Source organism: Eptatretus burgeri, chromosome 7 (genome assembly GCF_056783735.1).
Source record: "Eptatretus burgeri isolate ZD-2024b chromosome 7, Ebu_testis_v1, whole genome shotgun sequence".
NCBI classification, from domain to species: domain Eukaryota; kingdom Metazoa; phylum Chordata; class Myxini; order Myxiniformes; family Myxinidae; genus Eptatretus; species Eptatretus burgeri.
This window is the reverse complement of record NC_140967.1, coordinates 34,149,113-34,168,112: the sequence shown is the minus strand read 5'-3', so window position 1 is coordinate 34,168,112 and position 19,000 is coordinate 34,149,113. Positions and strand designations below refer to the sequence as shown.

General features: G+C 42.2%; 1 protein-coding gene across 1 annotated transcript in view; it reads right to left on the bottom strand.

Moving 5' to 3' along the window:
- Nucleotides 1–19,000, bottom strand: part of LOC147023002 (calpain-5-like) — a 73,585-nt gene that overhangs the window by 37,929 nt on the left and 16,656 nt on the right. The window contains exon 5 of the mRNA XM_085888015.1: nucleotides 7,555–7,748. Within this exon, the coding sequence (XP_085744141.1) occupies nucleotides 7,555–7,748 (194 nt within the window). The remainder of the gene's footprint in view (nucleotides 1–7,554; nucleotides 7,749–19,000) is intronic.

The window sequence follows — 19,000 nt, the reverse complement described above, 5'->3', positions numbered from 1 at the left end:
ACAAACTTATGAATCACCCTGCCTGTGAAACACTGGCAAGACAGTTTATAGCTGCATCGGGATTCAAACCCAGGCTGGACACCTTAGAGGTGAGTGTGCATACCTCTAGGCCAAGGTGCCCAAACACGCGAGCTTTTGAGGGCCATATTCACATCTCACTAGCGAGCCACGGACCGAAACAATTAAATGGAGTTTCAAATACCCTCTCACAATTATATTTCTTAGAAACATGGGCAATATATTCATCCTTTCTCTTTCTGTATTCTCTTCTCCAAAGTGACATTCAGGGAACACATGTAATTCACTCAGCAAAATGAACAACATCTGAAACACCGGTCAATGGGAGACATGAAACTGATCCTGAGATCGCAAGAGTCTATTCACATTTGACTGCAGTTGACTCACTGAGAGGCGAAACACATCTTGCAAGTGGGGGTCACTGAAGTTTCCTTGTAATCTGTTTTTGTTCAAGTTCATCATGATGAAGGTCCGTTCACAGAATTAGGTGCTCCCGAAGAGGAAGAGCATCTCCTGATCCTTGGGTATTTTTCTGCTCAGGTGCATTTGTAGAACTCCTGGAGAGGAAACTGCATCGTTTCTCTCTTTCAACATGGAGTCGAACTGAAATTCAATGAGCTGCATCTGTAACTCCTCAAGTGCATTATCTACATGAAAAGAAAATGGGTATGCAAATGAAGAGTTTTTTTTTTCGTTGCCCCTAAAATCTTTGAAACGAGAGCTGAACTCTCGCTGTAGATCTGTGATGAATTTGCCAGACTCAGCCGCTTTCTTCATGGCATATGCATGCATATCTATATCTATATATGTCTATATATGTCTATATATCTCTCTATCTCTATCTCTATCTCTATCTCTATCTCTATCTCTATCTCTATCTCTATCTCTCTATCTCTATCTCTATCTCTATCTCTATCTCTATCTCTATCTCTATCTCTATCTCTATCTCTCTCTCTCTCTCTCTCTCTCTCTCTCTCTCTCTCTCTCTATCTCTATCTCTATCTCTATCTCTATCTCTATCTCTATCTCTATCTCTATCTCTATCTCTCTCTCTCTCTCTCTCTCTCTCTCTCTCTCTCTCTCTCTCTCTCTCTGGTTCACTTCTTTCAGGCTGGGGAAGTGCACAAGGTTACTTTTTATCATGTGGTGTTTTTGCAGCTGAAGTTTCAGCTTAAATGCCTTGATGCTATCATACAGCTGGTTGATGAGTTGATCTTTTCCTTGCAGTTGCACATTTCGATTATTGAGCTGAGTAGTGCTGTCAACAAGAAAAGTGAGGTCAGACAGCCATTTTTCATTTCAAAGAAGTTGCACATCACCCCCCCTTGCTTGCTTGGAATCTTTTATCTCCTCTGGGAGATCAAAAAAACGTTTCGAAAATGACGTTTCGCTCTGCTGTCCCACTTTCTCTTTCTTGCCTCGCACTCCATGTCTACACCGTGAACGATCGCACACCGATCTGCATCACTGTTACTTCCACATTTGCTCACAATTTTTTTTTTAATTTCACCGGAGGGGAGGGGTCAGGGTTATACTTTAATATACCTGTATTTTTCTAATATCTGTCATCGATCATACCATAAACGAGATAATAAACACGATACCATACGAGCCTCGACTCCAACGTCTTTATTCGTGGTTATTCTTCCTTCCCCTCACTTGATACACGTCACTTCCATTACACCACATAATCTATTGAAAAATGGTAATACAATTAGCCCTCGTATTTGCAGTTTTAACACGGGTACTATTTACCAGCCGCGAGCAATGACCCTCGGCTATCCAGTCGCATCACAGCATCCATTATTTATTTACCTCGTACGGCACTGCACGGTGTTGATTTATCCCACCTCGTTAAAGTAGTGTGCCACAAGCATGCTGTGTATCCATAATCCGTGTGTTTTTCGTACTGCACTGTGGAGGTCTTGCTACACTCAGCACATGCGAATACTATTATATATATTTTTTTCTGATTAAAAGCATTTTCATAGAGATATGGACAGTGTAAAACAAAGCTGTGTTTTCTAATTTCAATTGTAAATGTTATCATTATATATTTTTAATGTCCAGTGTGCTCCCCCTTCTGAGGGACAACCAATGGGAAGTCGTGGGCCATGGTTTTGGGCATCCCAGCTCTAGGCCATCCTGCCAGCCCTTTCTTTGTCCTTGCAGACATTCATGACACTGCCTTCTTGCTCACCTATATGGTTGTGTTGTCGTCGCCATTTCCTTGGCTACATTTTTACTTTTATTTTAACTACAGGTTAACGTTTGATTGTGGATTGTGTCGAAATTAGCTGTGCCCATTCCTGAGGATGTGTTTTTCCACACCGAGATCTACTATAATCAATATCTTTCACTCCAAGGCATTAAAAAAAAAAAATTCCATCACACACATGCAGATTTGAACGACAATGGAATAATTAAGAAATTTTGATTTAAAAATTATAATCCACTGTATCTACTCTGGTGAAGCTCTGCATTGTTAAATACTCTGTCATGCTCCTCACTGTTTTCATAATTCCAAAATGAAAATTAATCTCGACCTACATTCAATATTAATTTACTTTTTTGTTTGTTTGTTTGTTTTGGATATCAAGTCAAGGCCCGTGAAAGAGCGAATACACAGAAACATATAACAAGGCAGGAGACAAGAGGGGTGGGAGAGGGAAGCACAAAACAGTGGGGAACAAAGACATCAGGAGATCTGTGGAAGGGAGAGGGATGGGGCGGGGTACTCAGGGTAAACATGACGGTACTACAGGGACTTTCAGGAACGAAAGCATGGAATTTAAAGGAGGTGGGTTTGGAGTGGATTAACAGGGGTAGTAAAGATCAAGATTTTGGATGGAGGAAGAAAATAGATGGTGGGGAACAGCTGTTTTGAAGGCCTGGAGGGAGGAGTGGGATTGAAGAGAGTGTGGTAGTTTGTTCCAGAGGCAGGAAAAAAAAAAAAAAGAGGAAAGTGTGAAGGTGAGCAGTGATTCTTGAATTTGGCAGTTTCACCAGAAGGGAGGTTTTGGTGGCCCTTGAACACCCTGAGGAAATATAGGGGGGACAGAGCAGAGACAGAGCTGGGGGGGGGGGGGGTGGAGGTAGGATGTCAATAGAGAAGACGGTAGAAGACCAAAAAACCACCGACCTGTCTCCGGTGAGAGAGTGAGAGAATTAGTTCGCAGGAATGTTATAATAGCAAATTCTGAATAACCACTGTAGATGCAGCCATTTTTTGTCCGCAGGTGGCTGTGAAACACACCTGATGCAAATACAAGTCTGGCCATTTGGAGCAAGCACATAGCTGCTCTCACAGAAATTGAAAAAAATATATACTGAAATCACAATTGCTTTTTTCATGTACACATGCTGTCGTTCCGTGTACGCGTGCTGCCAATTTGCATACACAAGCTGTCATTCTATCGACATGTGCTGTTGCTCCATTCCCACGTGCTGCCATTTTGCATACACAGATGCTGTTCCATGAATGCGTGCTGTCATTTTGCATACGCAAGCTGTCACTCTATGTACATGTGCTGTTTCTCCATGTACGAGTGCTGTTATTTAATGTACACATGCTGTTGTTCCATGTATGCGTGCTACCATTTTGTGTACACATGCTGTTGTTTGTCCCAACCGTACATGCACAGAGAGAGGTGAGATAATTTTTTTACTCTGTCTGCCTACCCGGGCATCAAACAAGGTTGAAAATCATTCCAAACATGAAACGTACTGTTTTTAAAGACATTATAAATGACACAAACAACTCATGTCACGTGTGCGATGGGATAGTGTAACAGACACTGTGTGAAATGGTGGTAAAACTTGGAAAAAAAATTTTTTATATGCCTTCCAGCTCTTTAAACTTTTATTTAAATTACGGTAAGTTATCTACTCAAAGACTGTAGAACACAAATCACCTTTATAATACTTCCAAGATTCATGCACAATATTGATATATTCATGTGGCATTTGAGGGCATTGCATGTTAATCAGGGTGAAGAAGAGGCCACCATAATGGTTCTGCACTGATCATTAAAGTCTCAGTCTCCTAGATTGTGACGCTATGTTGTCTTATTGCAGTGTATAAGAGTGATTGGTGCATAAAACTGCTTCAGTAGCGCTAAACTTCTGGATTTAAAAAAAAAAAATGATCTTTAAAATCATTATTTTATTAAAATTGAAGAACAGGAGGGATGGCCTTGCCGTTTGTGCGTTTCCCCTTCGTGGATTCCATATAATCGCAATTAATTTATTGAGGCAAGGTTTATGGATTGCGATCAATGCGCTCAAATAATTGCGCGTTGGCGAACTATTTTCCACATTTATTCACCGAATTAACATGGGCGGTCAAACCTCAAAATGTCTACCTGGTCGGTTCCAATAATTGATAGTGTTAAAGGGGTTGAAAGGGTCTAATCTCGCAAGGATGTAAAAAGGGTCTGAAAAGGTCCAACTGGACTCAAGCTCTAAAAGGTCAAAGGTCCAAGCTGTCTAATCTGTCTGAAGGGTGTAAGGGGTCTAAATGGTGTTAAGGTCTAAGGGGTCTAAAGGGTAAGGGGTGTAAAGATCTAAAGGTTCTCGGGGTCAAAGGGGTATAAAAGGTCTAAAGGACAAAGGGTGAAGGGATGTAAAGGTGTCTAAAGTGTTGAAAAGTTCTTCAAGGTAAAAGGAGTCTTAAGGGTCTTTTGAGTCTTTGGGTATGTGTGCTGTTGTTGAAGACTTTTTGTTCTTTGAGGTATTTTGTATCTTTTGGGTTCTCTGGGTCTTATAGGTCTTCATAGTCCTTGGGGTATTCTGGGTCCTCAGGGGCTTTTGGGTCTTTTGGATCCTATGAGTCTTTAGGGGTCTTCAATGGTCGAAGGGGTCTCAGCAGTCTAAAGGGTCGAAAGGTACATTCCAATAGTACGTAATTAATAGACATACATGTGTGAAGTCAGGATGCAACTGATGTTCAAACAGTAAGTAATTAATAGACATATAGCCTCATGGCTTCACGGCCAGACTGACTGACCATGTTTTTCGTTTTTTTATGTACTAGTGTGGATCCGTGTGCTTCATGCACCTCACCACATGTCACTGCAAAGGCATGGGCATCTTTGACCATGCCTGCTTTCTCCGGGAGTGAGGGAAGGTGGGTGGGGGAAGGTGAATATGGGTTAGTGGGTGTGATGTTGGATCAGGGATTGTGGGGGAATATGAGTGAATGGTGGCAGGAAGGTGGGAGAATGAGGGATGAGGGATGGGGTGGATGGTGCTTGGGGAGATGTTGACCAAATATATTTTGTGCTCTGACTGAATATATACTGTAAATCAGAAGTGAGAACCAAACACGTAGAAATAAAAAGGAACTTAACACAAATTATTTGATTTTAAATGATCAGTTAGAGCTGCAAGGGAAGGTCAACACAAATTGATCAAAAACTGGATGGGAAAGTTGAACTGCCAGCCTGACAGAGCAGACATGTCCCCAACACACCGCTTGCCTTGGACCTCCAGCCAGGTTTTTACATCATATATTTCCTTTTGTCCACATCTCAATCTCGATTAATCAAGTCAAAGCTGATGAATAATGAAATTAGGGCTGATGAATGCATTCAAGTCATGAATGTGTTTCTTAGGTTAGCTTTAAATACATATAAACAACATGGAGGATTTTGTTGAAGAAAATTTGAAGATGTTTTAGTCATAAATATACACACATAATCATATACGTTTGCTCCATTATAAGATAGTTTCTCTTTTATTCATGGAAATAAAGAGCAAAAAAAAAAAAAAAATGCACAAACATTAATTAAGTGTACCGTTTGAAGAGATTTTAAATTTGAAGTCCCGAACCCTATTTTTCCCATTATCCCCTAAGTTTGTGGATTGGTGGCTTACAGGGTTCTCCACAATGTAACCCCCACAAACGGCAAGGCCATCCTGCATATACCTTAACACTATGTGCGGTATCGTGTTCTTTGAACTTCCAGTGAAATATGCAAGTGATGCTGTTTCAGGTATGCGCGATGCCGACTCGGGCGCGCGCGCAATGCCAACTGCATTGAAAAACAGTTGCTCTTCAAATGGGGCCGACGTAAAGCTGGCTGTCCCATCTGAATTTAGATTGGATGGCAAAAGATCCTACTCGCAAAAAGTCAACCAGGTACTGGTTCATTGGCAAATTCCATGCTTCTGGATTAAATGGGATACCAAAGTTGATTTCAAAGGGATATGGTATCAACTTAGATGAAGTTAATTGAACAAACAATTAATGGAGAGAAAACAAGTAAATTTGTGACATCAAGTTAAATAGTCTCCTTGTATATCTAGATTTACAGAAATCATTGTTTATAGAATGGAAATAAAAGTTAATCTACTCAATCATTCTTCATTTTAAGCCTGTGGTTTTCAAGTGAGCAAATAATTTATTTTTAATTCTCGAAAAAACAAACCCTGAAATTCAATTCAATCGGCATCGCCTCTTTGGGGTGGATATCCCATTGCTGACGTGTCACAATTGTCGTCTTATGAGCCCAAAGCAGTAGACACCATTACAGTTTCTGCTAAAAATGTCACATTTGTTTCGATACATACTTGCAGCTAGACTCCAAGCCCTGTCATGTGATTTGCTTAGCCCTTAATATGTTGTAAACCTGTGGTCAAATACAATGGAAATTGACATCTAGATCATAATTATGCCCAAATTTGTATTATTCATGAAACTGATAATTGCAATTGACAATGAGTATGAAATTATTAGGAATATTTTAATATTTGCTTTGGATCATTGGTATCTCCCACAATGAGGCTGAGTCTTTGGGCCTCTCACCGCAGGCAGTTCGGTGGTCTTTCTGTTTTTTTTCCATCTCCTCTCTGGTCTCGCCCCCCCCCCCCCCCCCACGTTCTGTCTGTGATATGTCCCCACCATATTTCCGCAGGGTGCCCAAGGTCTGCCAGCAACCCCCTTCTGCTAAAACTACCAAAACCACGAATCACTGCTCACCTTCACTCTTTCATTCCTCTTTTTTCCCACCTTTGGAATAAACTCCCACACTCTCTTCAATCCCATTCTTCCCTCCAAGCCTTCAAAACAGCTGTTCACCACCACCTATCTTCCCCCATCCAAAACCTCAATCTTTTCTACCCCCGTTAAACCACCCCAAACCCACCTCCTTCAAATTCCCTGCTTTCCTTCCTGAAAATCCCTGTAATGTCCATCTTGTATACCCCGTGTTCCCTGCCCCATCCCTCTCTCTTCCACAGATCTCCTGATGTCTCTGTTCCCCACCGTTTTGTCCTTCCCACTCCCGCCCCTCTTCTCATGCCCCCCTTGCTGTATGTTGTGTGTTAGCTCTCATACGAGCCTCGACAATGAATCCAAAAAAAAAAGTGTAATTTAATTCAGCATTGCCTGTCCCTGCCTTCCATTGCAGCCCTTTGACAAGTGAGTTAATCAATCACAGCATATCCAACCCATTTCTGGATGGAGAATTATACACTTCATTAAATTGGGGTAATGCATCTCCTTCACTGCTTGAGTTTGCACCACCCACTTACCCATCACTCCATGGACCAGTCCACTCCTTTTGTCCCCAAGGGTTCCTCATGCGGATCATGTTCAGTTTTTCAGACTTAAAGAAGGCAATGAGACCTTGGCCAAGTCGAACACGTCGTACATCTGTCACAGAGTAGGCGTGACCTTTTACAAGGCCAGTGGGTGTGCGCGCTTCCATCTCATCAGCTGATGTTGCCTGCAAGCAATGGATGGAAACAAGTATTCATGTCAGGAGGAGGGCAGCTGGTTGATGAATGAGGATGAGTGTGGAAAAGAAAGAAGATGGGTGAGGTGGAGGCACAGGAAGCAAGGCAAAGAAGAATGGGTGTGGGAGGAGACAGGGGAGATGAGGGGAAGGGGAAGAGGGAGGAGGAGGAGAAGGAGGAGGAGGAGTGAGAAAAAAAAAAACGATAGAGAAAAGAGGATAAGCAAGAACAGAACAAGAAATTATCTATTTGTAAAGAGATGGTAGACAAATTGAGGAAGTGAACTAAAATGATTAAAGCAATGACATAAACCATCATTGAAAACTCTATATCATAAATAAAGCAAAAAGAGATACAGCCACAGCAAACAAAACAGTGAAGTCCCATTTCAAAATTTGTACAACAGAAAGAAAAAAAAACACAAAGAGTGCCCGGGTTGACAAGGCTTGCCAAGGTTGGCCTGCCTCGTCTGCTAATGTTCCTGGCAAAGAGCCATGATGGAAAGCCCCAAGCAGCTACATCTTGGATCACCATGGGGAACTGCACAAAAACACCAATATTTACAGCAGGGGTTGAAACCTCAGGACAGTAAGCTGGGGGTTATCATATAGTGCACTAGCAGGGGTACCCGGCATTGTCTGGCGCTGTTCTAATCCTATTGGCATTTTGAAAAAAAAAATCAAGTTTTGATTTTGTTTCCTTATTTTTGTGGGGGCCAAAAACACTTCTTCACCCACTCAGAAATGGGATTGGGGATCATTTATTACCTTTCAAATAGCAAAAAAAGCTTAGGCACAATGGAGTGATTTATTTCTTTATTTTTAAATCCAACTTTTTTTCAAAATCTTCAAAAAAAATCATAAAAAATTGCCTAAAACACTCAGGCACTCACTGATGAACTTCAAAATTTGATGAACATCCGTTTGGCCATCTCTGAGAAAGATAGCAACACACACACACACACAAACTTCTCTTAATAGTCCAAGTAATATTGTTGGGGGTAGCAGTGTTTAATTATTAATATGTGTGCACAAGAATGAGAGGAAGGGAGTAGTTTTGGAAAAAGGTGAAATGGAGAAAAAAAACAATGGGGTAGCATAAGAAAGAGGAGGGCAGGGTAATGTGGGAGGAAAGAGAAAAAGGGAAAAGAGGTTGGAGCACAAGAGAAGCAAGGAAAGGATAGCAATAGTAAAAGGGGGAAAAAAAGGGTGAACAAAATTCCACTGTTCCCAGAAAAGACTGTGTGTGTGTGTGTGTGTGTGTGTGTGTGTGTGTGTGTGTGTGTGTGTGTGTGTGTGTGTGTGTGTGTGTGTGTGTGTGTGTGTGTGTGTGTGTGGGTGTGTGTGTGTGTGTGTGTGTGTGTGTGTGTGTGTGTGTGTGTGTGTGTGTGTGTGTGTGTGTGTGTGTGTGTGTGTGTGTGTGTGTGTGTGTGTGTGTGTGTGTGTGTGTGTGTGTGTGTGTGTGAGAGAGAGAGAGAGAGAGAGAGAGATCACACGTTATTTATTTACATGCACACAGTGTCTTTTATAGAGACAACCATTATTCAAAGAAAGATGTCAGGATGGTTTCACATGATCATTTCTTGTGATCATCCATACCTTGTTTACATACTTTTTGGAGGAACATTCGGACACCCTTTTGAATAAAATTTTTAAAAATCATATACATATATATGTATGTCTTCTTCTTCTTCTTCTTCTTCTTCTTTCGGCTGCTCCTGTTAGGAGTCGCCACAGTGGATCATCCGTTATGATCCGCATACGGATTTGGCATAGGTTTTATGATCCGCATAGTCATTTGGCAAATGTTTTACACCGGATGCCCTTCCTGACGCAACCCTGGTCGCCTCTTACGACATAGGGATCTGGTAGACCTATTTTAACCAGGGTATACACTGGCCCAGTACACTGGTACTCATTTCGCCGACCTCGGAAGGATGACAGGCTGAGTCAACCCCCTGGTGTTATACATATACATATATATATATATATATATATATATATATATATATATATATATATATATATATATATATATACATACATACATATACACATACATACATATACACACACATATATGCAGCATATACATATACACACACATATGCAGCATATACATATACATATATATATATATATATATATATATATATATTCGTAGGATTTTTTAGGATGAGAGAAGGATCTTTTGCCATCCAATCTAAATTCAGATGGGACAGCCAGCTTTACATCGGCCCCATTTGAAGAGCAACTGTTTTTCAATGCAGTTGGCATCGCGCGCGCCCCCAAGTCGGCATCGCGCATACCTGAAACAGCATCACTTGCATATGTCACTAGAAGTTCAAAGAACACGATACCGCACATAGTGTAAAAGTATATGCAGGATGGCCTTGCCGTTGGTGGGGGTTACATTCAGTGGCCCAACGGGGCTTGAACTCAGGACTTTTTGGGTCCCAAGCCACTGCCCTAACCACTGCGCCAACACCAGGCTATATACATATGTATGTATGTATGTATGTATGTATGTATGTATGTATGTATGTATGTATGTATATATACACACACACACACACACACACACACACACACACACACACACACACACACACACACACACACACACACACACACACAGTAGACTAGGCGCAAGTCATCAGCGTGTAACTCGTCACTTCACCGAAGTTGGCAGCGTCAAAAAGTCCCGAATTTATCTCATGTTAAGTCCCTATGAATAAAGGGTCATCCCTCTGTAAGTCGTCATCTCGTCTAAGTCGTCAGATGTTGTCCGTTCCCACGTAATGGAAACTCAAGTAAATTACCACTCCGAACTCGTCACATGGAACTGCTGCCTCGTGAGAATCCCGATTTCATGGAATCGTGATGCTCGCTCATTGGTGTACACCGCCAGTGATAGGCTATTTATAACTGCGTACACACGTTGATCGCACTGCATGCAGGACAATGGCGACTAAGCGTGAGCTTACAACTAAAACCTACCAAGAAAAATACGACATTATCCAGTTTTGTGAGGCAAACCCACTGATGAAGAAAACAGCCAGAGCTGAGAAGTTGGACATCAAACGGCAGACATTGAACGATATCTTGAAGAATAAGGGCACGATGTTTGGACAAGTGGAGAAGATCGCGAGGCCGGTGGTAAGTGTGAAACGCATGAGATGTGTGTCCTTTGAAGATGTCGATGACGCGCTCATCATCTGGTTTCGGCAAATGTCAGCTCAGCCAAATATTCGGTTGGATGGTGAAATTTTGCTGCTGAAGGCACGTAAATTCGCTGCGGACCTCGGGCATGATGATGCCGAGACCTTGCCGATGCACTGGATAGACAGATTCAAAGTGAGGTGGGGAATCGGCAAGGTCAAGAAGTGCGGCGAATCAGGCAGCGTGGATTCGGCAGTGATGCACGACTGGAAGGATGGCAAATTAAAAGACATCTTGGAAAGGTATCAGCCTCGGGACGTGTACAATGCCGATGAGACTGGGCTTTTCTGGCAGATGCTGCCAGAAAAGTCTCTGGGGTTTGTTGGTCAATCCCATCATGGTGATAAGCAGGCGAAGTTGTTGTCTTACAGTTGTTCGTTATCTTTACTTTTGATAAACTGATTCATGAATTCCATCTTTGCTTGATCACATTCCAACTCACCAATGAACCACCACCTATGCCCCGAGGATTGTGTTTTCCTTTTGGTACAATAGCCGGCTCTCACACATACGTGTCCAGGCCACGCGCGGCTTCATCCTTCACCCCACAGTCATCATGAATGTTCGCATACGCGCAAGTCGTCACATTTCTAAGTCGTCACTTTTTTCTCGGTCCCGATGGTGACGACTTACGCCTAGTCTACTGTATATATACATATATATGTTGTTATGGTTGTGGAAATTCACAGAACACCATTCAAGTTCCCCGAAGATCAGTTATGTCGATAAGTGTGTGTCCAGATAGATTTCCCCCACCGGTGTCTAATGGGAATTCTTCATGTGCTGGGCTGTGATCTTTGAGGTAGTATTATTCTTTTGCCATCTTTATTTTGGCAAACAAACATCTCCTCACCACCGTCGCCACAACCAACAACATCTCACCACCGTCACCACAACCGCCAACATCTCCTCACCAGTGTCCCCACAACCAATAACATCTCCTCACCACCGTCGCCACAACCACCATTTCCTCACCACCTAAACCAACAACTGCCAATATCTCCTCACCTTCATCTCCACAAACGCCACCATCTTTTCGCCAGCAACGGCATTCCACAGACGAACGGCATCTCCGCCGACAGGCGCAGGGAATCCCTCGTGGGGGCGAGGGCCGGTGATTTCAACCATGTCCGCTTTCTCCGCGTTTAGCGGCGAGATCGGATCAAAATGACAAAAGGGGCGGAGCCAGTGGGGGGTGGAAGGTCAGAAGTAAAAGACCAAACGCACCCCCAGAGCCCATAAAAGGGCACGCTGGGACGCCAAGCCGTCAGTGGAGGAGAGGAGTCAGTCGAGTTGAGGAGCGGAGCTTGGAGTCGGGGAGAAGTTTGAGTCCAGTGCAGGGCTGTTGGTCGGTGGAGGCAGCCGGCGAGAAGTAGCCAACCAGCGGCATAACGGTCCGAGGTGATCGGGCCCCGGGACGGTTGGAACGACGCTGAGGAGTGAGCAGGCTCTTAAGAGAGCATCAACTCAAAAAGAGCAAGGCCCATTCGCTCCTCTGAGGCGTCGTCGGCTAGGCCCGATCGACCAGGCCACACGGCAAGGCCCTGACCAACCGAGTCGCCATCACACCAGCTGCCGTGTTGACGGTGAGACATTGGGGGTCGTCCAGCGAGTCACAACGAGGGTGGCAGGTAACCTGCGCGGTCTCGCGGAGCTCTTTCGGTCTTCACAGCTCTGCGGAAACATTAAAGGCCTACGGGTCCTGTTCTACCATTTCCGTTCCTGGGGTTTTCTTTGCATGAAAGTTGTGGTGCCTTGTCCTTAAGTAGTGAACTGACTAAGTGATTGTGTAAATAATAAATAGAACGGCTGTAGTTCTTTTGTTTGCTCGTGTCTTGTCCCTACCCCCCATTCATTGCCTTGACTGCATGCGTGCAAATGTCCCATTTGTTGAATATTCACCTGCTCGTTGCGTCCCTTCCTCCATTGAGCTGTCGTAATTGCGTTCGGAATATTAGCTGGTTTTTATAACCGATAAGATAATCGGGTCCGACGGGGCTTGGCGATAATAAACCGCTCGGCAATCGCAAACGGAACGAGCTGCTTAAAAGTGGCTCGTTTTCATGCAGGCTCCGTTGAGGTGTAAATCCCCGGCATTTCTGTCTGCACGAATAATTAGGTACATCGAGAATTCGCGATCAACCCTGTAGCGCGTGGACAGAAAAGTTGGCTGATCTACGGTGTGGTTAAAAACACACCCGTAGCTGGATTTTGGCGTTGATCCGAAAGCTGCTACAAGGATTGCCACGGTCGGTGGGCGCGTGCGGCCACGTATTAGCTAAAAGCGGTCGCCCGCACGCCGGAGTGGTGGAGATCCACAACAAAATATTATATATATATATATATATATATATATATATATATATATATATATATATATATATATATATATATATATATATATATATGTATATATATATATATATATATGTATATATATATATATATATATATATATATATATATATGTATATATATATATATATATATATATATATATATATGTATATATATATATATATATATATATATATATATATATATATATATATATATATATATATATATATATATATATATATATATATATATATATGTATATATATATATATATATATATATATATGTATATATATATATGTATATATATGTATATATATATATATATATATATATATATGTATATATATATATATATATATATATATATATATATATATATATATATATATATATATATATATATATATATATATATATATGTATATATATATATATATATATATATATATATATATGTATATATATATAACCGGGCGTAGTGGCGTGCGCCTGTAATCCGGCAACTCGGAGGCTTGGGTTGGAGGATCGCTTGAGGACGGGTGCTCTGTGCTGGGCCGCGCTATGAGAGGGTGTAGGGCAGCCCAGAATCATGGCGAAACCCAATCCTTAATCCTGTGTCATAAGAGGTGACCAGGGTTGCGTTAGGAAGGGCATCCGGCATAAAACCTTTGCCAAATCAGTATGCGGATCATAATGGATGATCCACTGTGGCGACCCCTAACGGGAGCAGCCGAAAGGAGAACAACATATTGGTATATATACACACAAATGCATAAACATATGGATTTCAATAAAAGAGACATTATCAAAGCTTTTAGACTTGCACTCCTCAGGATAAAACCGCAAGTAGATGACGAAGCAGCAAGCTCTCACTTTTCAAGTTACAATGTAATGTCCTCAATGTTGATTGGTTGAGAGAAAGAAAGGACGGAATTACCTGATTGGTGGAACCAAAGAGCATCAAAAATAATCCATCCATCCATACATTGGGACCACACTCTGTGCACAACATTGGTGCTGCCTAAGCAGTTTCCTTCGGTATTGGGTACAATCCTGGACGGGTCGCCACTCCGACACAGGATACCAGCAAGCTGGCACTCATTTTGCGGACCTCGAAAGGATGACAGTCAGAGTCAACCCCACCTGGTATTAATTCAACAGCAGAAGGGGATTTTAACTCAGGATCCTCGGAGACTAAGCACACCACCCAAACCTTTAAGCCAACACCAGGAATATCGAGAATAATGAGTCGGCAGAAATGAACCATCAAGAATAATGAGTCGGCAGAAATGAACCATCAATAATAATGAGTCGGCAGAAATGAACCATCATGAATCATGAGTAGGAAGAAATTAACCATCATGAATAAAGATTGGGCGGAGATGAATCACCAAAGTACCGGCGGAAACATAATGCTAATTAGCTGAGGGCTAGTTAAGGGCGGGAGTGGTTTTCATGATGACTCAGCATTGACTGTGGCGCAGTTGTCACGCAGTCAAGCCATCATCGTAAAAATAGGTATAAAGTTCGGACAAATACATATACATATATATATATATATATATATATATATATATATATATATATATATATATATATATATATACACAGTAGACTAGGCGTAAGTCGTCACCATCGGGACCGAGAAAAAAGTGACGACTTAGAAATATGACGACTTACGCGTATGCGAACATTCATGATGACTGTGGGGTGAAGGATGAAGTCACGCGTCGCCTGGACACATATGTGTGAGAGCTGGCTATTGTACCAAAAGGAAAACACAATCCTCGGGGCATAGGTGGGGGTGAGTTGATGAGTTGGAACGTGATCAAGCAAAGATGGAATTCATGAATCAGTTTATCAAAAGTAAAGATAATGAACAACTCTGTAAGACAACTCGTATACCATCGGTGATGGTATGGTGACAAATTACATGACACACAGTCATCGTGGTGATGATTACCACTCAATGCCTATGTGTAAGTGAGTGCGGTAATGTACAAAACAAGCCAATATAAAACCATGATCGGACTTCAACACTAAGCTCGATCGATCCTTTACTTCTTCGCGAAGTAATCCGTTATGTTTGACTGCCTCAAACTCTTGGGCATCTGGTGCATGAGAAAGGATTCAAACCGGTCATTGTATTCCATGATGTTGGCTGGGCAATCCTCCACCTAAAGACAGTATTGGCCGAATCGGCCGAAACCGAATATTTGGCTGAGCCGACATTTGCCGAAACCAGATGATGAGCGCGTCATCGACATCTTTAAAGGACACACATTTCACGCATTTCACACTTACCACCGCCTCACGATTTTCTCCACTTGTCCAAATATCTTGCCCTTATTCTTCAAGATATCGTTCAATGTCTGCCGTTTGATGTCCAACTTCTCAGCTATGTCTGTTTTCTTGATCAGTGGATTTGCCTCGCAAAACTGGATAATGTCGTATTTTTCTTGGTAGGTTTTAGTTGTCAGCTTAGGCTTAGTCGCCATTGTCCTGCCTGCAGTGCGATCAACATGTGTACGCAGTTATAAATAGCCTATCACTGGCGGTGTACACCAATGAGCGAGCATCACGATTCCATGAAATCGGGCTTCTCATGAGGCAGCAGTTCCGTGTGACGAGTGAGGAGTGGTAATTTACTTGAGTTTCCATTACGTGGGAATGGACAACATGTGAGGACTTAGACGAAGTGACGACTTACAGAGGGATGACCCTTTATTCAAAGGGATTTAACATGAGATAAATTCGGGACTTTTTGACGCTGCCGACTTAGGCGAAGTGACGAGTTACACGCTGCCGACTTACACCTAGTCTACTGTATATATATATATATATATATATATATATATATATATATATATATATATATATATATATATATATATATATATATATATATATATATATATATATATATGACCGTTTTTACAGCCATTTTTCCCTGCTGTGCAGGGGTTCGGCTTTTTCTTGAGGCAATGTTTTATGGCCGGATGCCCTTCCTGACGCCAACCCTGGTCGCCTCTTACGACACACAGGGATATGGTATACCTATTCGAACCGGGGCATACACCGGGACCAGTACACTGGTACTCACTTCGCCGACCTCGGAAGGATGACAGGCTGAGTCAACCTCCTGGTGTGTATTAATTCAAGCGGCCAACGGGGCTTGAACTCAGGACCTTTTGGATCCCAAGCCGCGACCCTAACCACTACGCCAACACCAGGCTTACATATATATATATATATATATATATATATATATATATATATATATATATATATATATATATATATATATATATATATATATACATACATATATACATGTACAAGCCGGTAGGCAACATGGGTGGTCGCTATATAATTGCATACTAGTCACAGTTTTTGACGGATCAGGCTGAAATTTTTTGACAAAGAGGTTGATTACAGTGTGCATAAAAGCGCGGAAGCCGATTTTTGATTTTCGAAAAGAAAAAAAAAATTCGGATTTTTTCAAAAATTTCAAAGTCCCGTTGCTCGGCAACGGTGGCGTCCATAGCAATGGTGCTCAAAAGCATACAACTCGATCCTGGTATGAACCTTCCAGTCAAGTTTCATCAAAATCGGTTGACTCCTCTGGCCTCCAGAGCTGTCCATTACATAAACAAACAGACAGACATACAGACAGTCAGAAAACCTGAGAATAACGGTAGTCTCGGGACCACCCAATATATATATATACACACATAATATATGCACATATACATATACATATATATATATATATATTATATATATATATATATATACACACATATATACATATACATACATCTACACATATTCATGTATAAATATACATATCTTTTTATATAAAGTTGAAAGTGTGTCTGTCTGTGTGTCTGTGTGTGTGTGTGTTTCTCTGTGACCTATGCACGCGAAAAGTACTGGACTGATCCTCACCAAACTTCACATGCTGACAGAACAGGTACCCAGGAGTGTCCCGATGTAAAATAATTGTACTTCCGACTTCCGGTTTCCGAATTATGACGTTATCATTTTATAATTAAATGATTATGGGCTATGAAGATATTTTATAGAACTAGCCAAAACCCCATCACAGACGGATTCCGTTCATTCAACCACCCTCACCAGCTCACCTATACTCGAGGGACATGGACTGGACAGGGCGTGCTTGCCCCCGCCTACTCATCCCCCGCCCCATCCCCATCCCCCCCTTCAATTTGCTTACCCCCGCCCAAAAATTTAATCAAAAATAAAATTTATATATATGAACAAGTTCCCCAGTATGTGATTGCTTTCTGTGATTTTTCCCTTATGTTTTTATATTTCAAGATCGGCAATAAAGTTGGGGAACATGTCCCAAAATCCACGACCAACAGGCCGAAAGCCCTGCCTTCCCGGGTTTTGGGCGAGCAGGCCACGCCCCGGAGGCAGAGGATATATATTAGCGTGATCGGAGTGGATGAGTGTTCTGAGACTCGAGTGAGGTGCATTTTGAGAGGGCATGGGAGGAACATCACACTGAATTGGACGAGAGATCGGCTGGCACATATTGAGAGGCATCGGACTCTGTAGGCTGGCACATTTGTGAAGAACCGTGATCAGAGCGGAGGCATGAGGTGCATCATCTGGAGAGGTGAGAGCGGAGGGTGAGCGCATGCCGAGGAGGATGACATGTCCATTGAATTCGTGTTGAGGTGATTTGGCTCGTGTAGTGAAGCAAGACGCTGACCTTTTTCTCTTGGTCGGGTCGGTGAGGACGATCGGAGCACACGAAGCTGTTACACTGGGGCTCTGGGCTTTAGTGTGGAGTGCTGCTCGCGGATTGCCTGGCGTGCGTTTGTCCCGTTACGAGAGAAGCACCATTTGTGCGCGTCTGCACGTTCAGATAGAAGCGCCGCCATTCCAAGTTCCACAAGGATCAGCTCTGGGCCAAGCTAAGTACAACAATAGATGGAAGTAAGGGTTTTTCTTTTCATTTTGTGTTCCCTTTGTCTGTATTTGAGGATGTGTGAGAGGCACCTCGACTTTAGGATTTATTATTTCATTATTATTATCATTACCCTTTTGAATTATTGTCCATTGTAAATATTCTTTTTTTTCATTAAATGTATTCCTTTTAAGAAACTGAAGCTGTGTATTTGTAGTGGGGTTCGAGTATAAACCCCCCTTGTGCTGTCTTGGCGCAGTGCCCCTGTGCTGTGCTCCATCTGGGTGGATCGCCTTGCTGCCATGGCGCTCCCTTCCCATGCGCGCCTTAATCTTCACATCTCGGTTGTCGCCTTCAAGGGAGAAGCTTTGCCATTCGTCCAGGTAGGGGTTAAAACCGCTGGACATGACTGTGTGTGTGTGTGTGTGTGTGTGTGTGTGTGTGTGTGTGTGTGTGTGTGTGTGTGTGTGTGTGTGTGTGTGTGTGTGTGTGTATACATATACACACACATCAGAAGACCTCTCAAAGCATTTGTTGTTGTTGTTGTTTAAAGAAATGCTATGATGCCACAGACCTTGAGATGTTAAATCTTCCTTTCGAAATAAAAACTTCAAAACGTCACTGGAAGTTTGGGGGCAATCCGAAGGCAAGAATTCTTTTCAGATTTTATCATCGCCAAAGCTAAAGCTAACCTTGGCCGAAAGACATGGGAAGATGTTAAACACACTTGGTTAAA